Genomic DNA, 8,284 nt, shown 5'->3' with positions numbered 1-8,284 from the left:
CATATATATATATATATATATATATATATATATATATATATGTATATAAACTCCAATCTGATACAGATTTACTCACACACACACACACACACACACACACACACACACACACACACACACACACACACACACACACACACACACACAGACACACACACACGTACAACACGACAAAAACGCCACACAACACACACACAAACACACACACATACACAGAACCTCACACTCTATTGTTATTTTTAACCCAGTGGAAAAACCAATCCACCTTGGTTGTCCAACTTCCGCCATAGGCATCATTGAATCTGTCCTGGAAATACACCAAAGCCATGGAATCGATATCCCCAACTTTCAAGGTGTTCCTGAGGTAATTTAGATCCTCAGTCGTCTGCAGTTCCGGAATACCAGATAGAATCATCATAGCGAAGAGGCTTATAATGAGGTTCGAGTGTTTGCGTAGGCTCAAGAAGGATTTGCCGCATAGTTCCATGAAACTGTAGGTGTTTGTTTGTTTGTGTATGTTTGTGTGTGTCTCTGTGTGTGTGTGTGTTTGTAAGTGTAAGTATCAATTATTGGGTGCGTTAGTTTGTGTGTGTGCGTGTGTGTGTGTGTGAGTGTGTGTGTGTGTGTGTGTGTGTGTGTGTGTGTGTGTGTGTGTGTGTGTGTGTAAGTACCGATTGTCGGATAGATGCTAATGACGATGGTGAGTGAGAAAGATGGTGGTGGTAAACATCACCATTTCCATCAAAACTATCACCAACCCCATCTCATCACACCACCGTCATCACCAACTTGGAAAACTCGGCACTCTTCTCTGGGTTGTCCTGCCCCCTGGCGATTACTCGCATGAAATCTTCAGTCAGGACAAAAGGGACCCTCTCTCTATTTATGCCAAATTTTTTCTTCCTATGGTCTAAGAAATGTCCGAAGTCAATGTGGAAAACCTATGACGTAGTTATGACGTCACGATAGTTAATGAACGAACGAATGAATGAATGAATGAATGAATGAATGAATGAATAAACGAATGAACGAATGAATAAATGAATGAATGAATAAACGAATGAATGAATGAATGAATGAACGAAAGAATGAATGAGTGAATAAATGAATGAATCACTGAAGGAAGGAAGGAAACAAGGAAAGAGTAAACAAATGAACTCCTTGACCCTAACCTGCCCACTTTCCGTGACCATGATATTAGATGGATGTCTATCGCCGACACCAAGGACAAAAGTGGCCACGCAGTACCCAGCACACGATCGAGTGAATGTATCTATGGCCTCTTGATACGCACATCTCTCTTGGGGACTGCCGATGCTGGCGCTGCTTAGGATTGGCGGACTGCTGGAGGAGAGTTAAGGAAGTTAGGGAGTTACGAAAAATTTTGGAATAGGCGAAAATCTATGCTTTGGAGTGTTTAAAAATTAAGAAACTAAGAAATAATAATCATTGTCATCATCTTCACCACAGCCTACCATCGCCAAACTCCACCCACACACACATCATCACACACTAACCCAATGTCATCTTTACCATTTCCAACACCACCACCACCACCACCACCACCACCACCACCACCACCACCACCACCACCACCACCACCACCACCACCACCACCACTGATACTACTACTAGTACTGTGTAGTCTAACAAGAGCAGCAGATGAAATGCTACCGCACCTAAATCTACTGCTACTGCTAATACTACCACTCCTGCTGTTACTACAGCCGCCGATGCCACTACCAGCGACAAACGCATAGGCATCAGCAGCAGTATTTGGACTTGTAGTATCATTGTCGTCGTCGTATTTATCATCATTAATAGCACTCCCAACATCGTTGTTATTAACATTGGTATTAGTAACAGCAGCAGCAGTAGTAGCAACAGCAGCAGCAGCAGCAGCAGTAGTAGCAGTAGAAGCATCAAACATAAAATCATAATTAGCAACTGGAGTGACAGAGCTGGTTAGGGAAGGAGTTCTACTTTTGTTAAGAGCAGTAGAGCCGGAGTAATAGCTATTAATATCAGCGTTATTAGTGTTAGCAATAACATTACTAGAGGTAGTAGTACTAATAGTAGCAGTGTAATTAGCGTTATAAGTAGTAATGGTAGTAGCAGAAGTAGCAGCAGCGGCGGCATCAGCGGTAGTGGTAGTGGTAATCAGGATTTTGTTTTTTTCTCTGATCCAGTTATGCAGCTGGGAGCAGCGGAAATCCTTGTTCAGTATCTGCATGACTGTGCGACTTTTGCGCACTACCTCTATCAATCCGGCGTTCAATCCCGTCGCTAAGCAGCCGTACGGAGTCAATCTGTGTGCGTGTGTGTGAATGAATGAATGAATGAATGAATGAAATAATGAATGAATGAACAAACGAATGAACGAACGAACGAATGAATGAATGAACGAACGAATGAACGAACGAATGAACGAATGAATGAATAAATGAATTGCGTAATTTACTGTCCAAATGTTTTTGGGAATTATCTGAGAAAACGAATGAAGAAATTAAATTAGCGAGTACTTACGTGTGTATATATGTGAGTGTGTGAGTGTGTGAGTGAGTGAGTGAGTGAGTGAGTGAGTGAGTGAGTGAGTGAGTGAGTGAGTGAGTAAATCATCATTACCTCATATCGAGACCCTCCTGCTGCCAAATACTATCCATCAGTGCAAAAACCTGCAGGGTCAACATGTCCTGCCTCAGATCTGTAACGATGATGATGATGAGGAGGAGGAGGATGATGATGACGAAGACGAAGATGTAACATCATCATCAACCACAACATCATCATCAACATTATCATCATCATCAACATCATCATCATCAGCCACAACATCATCGTCAACATCATCAACAGCAACATCATCATAAACATCATCATCATCACCAACATCATCATCAACAGCAACATCATCATCATAACCAACCGTCACCCATCTTGAAGATGATTTGAAAATCTTGGAAGGTCCCTTGAGCCATGGGGTCAGGGTTCTTCCACGTCAGCAAGAGAGGGCGCTTCTTCGAGGCCTTGACATCACATTGGCTGACTCTGTGATGATGATTGTGATGATGACTAGTATGGTGGAAAAGAATGATGAGGACGACGATGATGAAAAATAGGATGATTGTAACAAACCAATCACATCGTCATCATCATTCTTTTCATCACCATCATCACAGACACCATCACCATCACAGACACCATCACCATCGTCATCACAGACATCATCATAGTTATCAGCAACCCACATGAGCTCTCCGAGTTTGTAGCTACAGTTGAGTGGCGAGGTGAAGTTGCTGAGGACCTCAATGTAGTCCGAGGATTGCAGCTGCGTCTGTAAACTCTTTACCTGCAAGTCCTGTCGGTCAATGAACGAATGAATGAATGAATGAATGAATGAATGAATGAATGAACGAATGAATGAATGAACGAATGAATGAATGAATGAATGAATGAATGAATGAAAGAATAAATCTATCTATCTATCTATCTATCTATCCATCCACCCATCCATCCATCTATCCATCCATCCATCCATCCATCCATTCATCCATTAATCTATCTACTATCTATCTATCTACCTATCATTTTATCTAGCCATCTATCTGTGTATCTATCTATCAGTCAGCCAGCAATGAATGAACGAAAGAATAAATGAATCAATCAATCGACTATATACAAAACACAAACAACACAAACAAACACACAAACAAACAAACAAACAAACAACACAAACAAACAAACAAATACACACACAAACAAACAACACAAACAAACAAACAAATACACACACACACAAACAAATAAAAAACACAAACTTCTTTCTCAGTCTTCAACTTCTCAGACAACTTGGTCAGCTTCTCAACGGCTTCAACTTGCTTCAAGATGTCCACAAAATTACTACAGCATCTCAGATAGGCTTCCATAACAAGTGCATAATACAGGTGCTTTGAACTGTGCTGCATGCTGGCTCTATGTTCATTCATTCAGTCGTTCATTCATTCATTCGTTCACTCATCCATCCATCCATCCATTTATTCATTCATTCATTTGTTCGCCAGAGTGTTTGTGAGGCGTAATTAAACTTATAGTGATAATTACGAAGTAATTGTTTCATAATTACGATAATCGTCGTGGTCACCACCATCATCACAATCGCAATCATCACCATCATCATCATCATCATCATCATCATCATAACTAACTTGAGATACCAATAAAATGCTTGGCCAATCCTCTTATTGGTCAGAGCTCTACTTAGTAGGAATCTGACCAAGCCGTTGTCCATAACTTGCTCGAATTCTAAGACCTGAGTGAGTGAATGATTAAATGAATAAACGAATGAATGAATGAAAGAATGAATGGATGGATGGATGAATGAATGAATAAATGGATGAATGAATGAACGAATAGATAGATGGATGGATGAATGAATGAATGAATGAACGAATGAATGAACGAATGAATGAATGAATGAATGAATGACCGGTTGATTGATCAATCCTTCAACTTACGTGAACAAGTTGCAAAAGAAAATACGATAATTGGCAATCAGTTAATCTGTCTTCCAAGCATTTTATTGCAAGATTTCTGCAAAATCAATCAATCAATCAATCAACCAACCAATTAACTAATCAATCAATCAAACAACCAACCAATCAATCAATTAGCCAATCAACCAACCAATCAACCAACCAACCAATCAATCAACCAACCAATCAATCAATCAACCAACCTATCAATCAATCAGCCAATCAACAATCTAACCTGACTTCAAAATCCGAATACGTCCAATAGAGCAGTTCCAGGGCAGTCTCAACCTTTATTGGTGGCCATGACGTCAACATAGAGTGAGTCTGATGATGATGATGATGAAGAACGTGGTGGTGATGATGATGATGATGATGATAGTAATGATGATGATGATGATGATGGTGGTGGTGATGGTGGTGATGATTGTGATGGTGGTGTGGCTAGAAAAATAAGATACACTGGACAATCACCATTATTAGTATCATGATCATCATCACCACTATCATCATCATCGTCAACATCATCATCATCATCATCACTCACAATAGCCACGTCATCCTTACAACTCCATTTGACGGCCTGCAAGAGTTTTGGCAAGGAGTGAGGAATCTTTTGGCAGTATCCTCTGTAGAGAAATCGATTGATTGATTGATTCGTTCATTCATTCATTCATTCATTCACTAATTATTCATCCATTCATTCAATCATTCGTTCGTTTGTTCGTTCGTTCGTTCATACAATCGATCGTTCGTCGAGCTACCGGAATTAAAATGGAGATGAAATACTATTAATTTGGTCTCTCACATACTCATTCATTCATTCATTCATTCATTCATTCATACATTCATTCTTACATTCATTCATTCATTCATTCATTTATTCATTCATTCATTCATCGACTCATTTATCCATTCATTCGTTCGTTCGTTCATTTACTCGCCTAAGGTCCCATAGTAATTCTTTCTCTTGCTCTGTCAGTTCAGACAAAATGTCCTTCCTGATGATGCTCTTTATTGCCTTCACCGAATTCTAGGGTAAAAATATTTCGGCTTCATTGTTGATTAGTCGTATATCGTCATCTTCATCATCGTCATCATCATCATCATCATCTTCGTCGTCATCATCATCATCGTTATCTTCATCATCATCATCGTCTTCGTCGTCATCGTCATCATCATTCCAAACATGACCAATGAGCAAAAAACTCACAAGGTCAGGGACTATATTAACGTTCGTCTTCCTTCCGTCATGACTGCTACCGTCAATATTCAATTCTTTGGCTCGCTTCAGTAACTCCTCCTCCTCCGGAAAAACCAACCTCTGACTACTTTTCACTAATTTTTCAAACTCGATCTCGATCCGGGGACAATCCAGAGATGGGTTGGAACCTTTGATTTAAAATATAAAAACCATAATAATGGAATGCCAATGACAATCAACATGATAATTAAGTTATTTAATGTATCAACCAGCCAACCAACCTACCAGACAACCAACCAACCAACCAACCAGCCAACCGACCAGAAGTGCCCAAAGGGTAGAGTAGTTCTTCATGGCTAGGGGGCAGAGACCACATGCAAATGTTCATATTACCCTGCATGAACTGTTTGTTGAAGTCGAAGAGGTTCACATTGCACCAGAAGACAGCGTACACCATCTGCGTCGTAATTATTTATTTCATTTTATTAGTATAATTGTTAATTATTACACACACACACACACACACACACACGCACGCACACACACATACACACACAGACACACAAACAAACAAACAAGCACACACCTTTTTCTTCTGCTTCTTACTGATACTACAACATAGCGACAGACACAGTCTGGCCGATCTTGGAAGATCACACAGCAGGGCGTCAAACTCCAGCCACTCCTTCCACTTCGGTTCTGACGACTCGACCGGTTGGGTACTTCGAACTTCACACAGGGCCTCTGAGCCGTGGTAGAGGCCTGCCCTTATGAAGTACTGCCCATGATGGCGTGGATGATGATGACGATGATGATGTGGACGACAATAACGATCATTCAATCACACACTGACCACTCATTATCTTCTCCCCCACGGATCTACAAACCTCTCCTTTCTCTTTGGCGTTTACAAAGGTCATATGATTGACCTTGACTTTGAACTTTTTGTTGAGTGACCATGAGGAAACGGGCTGCTGGTTTTTCAATGATTCCATCTGACTTAATCCTTTTTTATTGTCATACACGTATGTATCTTTAATTACAATATAGATATAGACACATCACACAGACACACAGACATACACACACGCACGCACACGCACACACCCGCACAAATACCTTTTTGTATGTAAGAAGGCATGTTGACAACATGCCTAGTTAATGTGCTGTACACTGATTTCTTGTCAACCAACATTAATTCAGGGATTGAATGTGTTGATAGAGTTTGTCTGACATACTGCTCAGAAATTATATTATTATTAATTTGTATTATTATTATTATTTGTATTATAATAATAATAATAATTATTATTATCATAGTTACTGTACTAACTGCATACTGACAGATAGGATAATTCCCGAGAAGATACTCATCACACCCACAAACTTTAAGCAGAGAGTTGGCAGCTCGACTACTTATCACAGACTCCATATCTTCAGGCAAAACTTTCTCCAACTTCACTTTCCGCCTAACCGTCTCACTAATTACCGACATCACTGGAGAGTCATAGTGAACTTTTATGGTCGTCTTGCTCCGACTCTTCGATAGGTGGACATCCACCCATACCGTCACTATGATTCTTCCCAGGTCTGAAAAAAAAAATTGGTGTGGGTGAGAGAGAGAGAGAGAGAGAGAAAGAGAGAGAGGAAGAAAAAGAGAGAGTGAATGAGAGAGCAATCCAGCATACGCATACAAATATCCAATACACATGTACAAATAAACAAAAAAGAAACAAAGGCACCCACCAACCTCTCTTAACGACATCCAGCAAAAATGCTGGCAACTGCAAAGTAGGATTGATATTAGGGGGGTAGTGATAGAGGGCCAGGGCTTCTATGCCCTTGCTGTCTCTCTCCTCTATCACACTTTTACAGTGCTGCATTATTGACCTTCGAAAGTTCAAGAGTTCAAGGTCTTTCGAGTCGTTTATCTCATTTATGGATACACCGATTAGGAAATCTAAGAGTGGGCGATATTAATTTCGGAAGTTGATATACAAACATGTAAATAATGAAAATATTTATAAATAAAAATATATTATTCATTAGCATAAGTACATGATTTATTTGGATTAATTAATTTTAATAAAAATACAGATCTATAAATGACAAATTATCATAAATCTCACTTAATTTGGCATTCAGAATTTTCTCTTCCTTATTTCCAGCTGGTTCTATGAGTTTGAACATCGGTTGGAAGAGTCGAAGATCACAAAGTCTTCTCGTTTCGTCATAAAATTCTTCCCTCTCAGCATCCTGAGTGACGCCAACTAGAACATAACACTGGGGCTCCATTAATTTTTTATACAGGGGGTACATTTTGACCTCTTTCCAAAGATTTGATTTTATTGTCTGCAGCGACGCATCCCTGTTTGCTCTCATTGAAATGAACATCCCGTTTGGCATGAAAAACAAAACTTCCACTTCCGCCGGCATTAAATGATGGCCCCACAGTTCTCCTGAACTGGGTCGAGGAGCCATCTCTGAGTCTTCCAAGTTTATTTTTTAAGGTTAAATCCTAATTTACTTAGAAATTCAAATAAGGATGATG

General features: G+C 39.8%; 1 protein-coding gene across 1 annotated transcript; it reads right to left on the bottom strand.

Moving 5' to 3' along the window:
- Positions 1-220: 220 nt before the first annotated feature.
- On the bottom strand, positions 221-8,214 carry HELRODRAFT_155850 (hypothetical protein; the record flags this gene model as incomplete). The annotated part of the gene is made up of 22 exons (XM_009021790.1): positions 221-491; positions 790-941; positions 1,173-1,298; positions 2,051-2,309; positions 2,626-2,704; positions 2,927-3,048; positions 3,249-3,358; positions 3,819-3,972; positions 4,206-4,309; positions 4,515-4,590; positions 4,768-4,856; positions 5,077-5,142; positions 5,470-5,562; positions 5,719-5,753; positions 5,859-5,921; positions 6,055-6,190; positions 6,320-6,511; positions 6,621-6,739; positions 6,853-6,970; positions 7,067-7,323; positions 7,484-7,693; positions 7,863-8,214. The coding sequence occupies 22 exons, from the start codon at positions 8,212-8,214 to the stop codon at positions 221-223; spliced, it is 3,183 nt and encodes a 1,060-aa protein (XP_009020038.1).
- Between the last annotated feature and the right edge of the window lie 70 nt (positions 8,215-8,284).

The sequence above is a fragment of the Helobdella robusta genome, assembly GCF_000326865.2.
Source record: "Helobdella robusta unplaced genomic scaffold HELROscaffold_3, whole genome shotgun sequence".
Taxonomy (NCBI): Eukaryota; Metazoa; Annelida; class Clitellata; order Rhynchobdellida; family Glossiphoniidae; genus Helobdella; species Helobdella robusta.
Note: the sequence above shows the minus strand (reverse complement) of the source record. Positions and strands in the feature narration are given on the sequence as shown.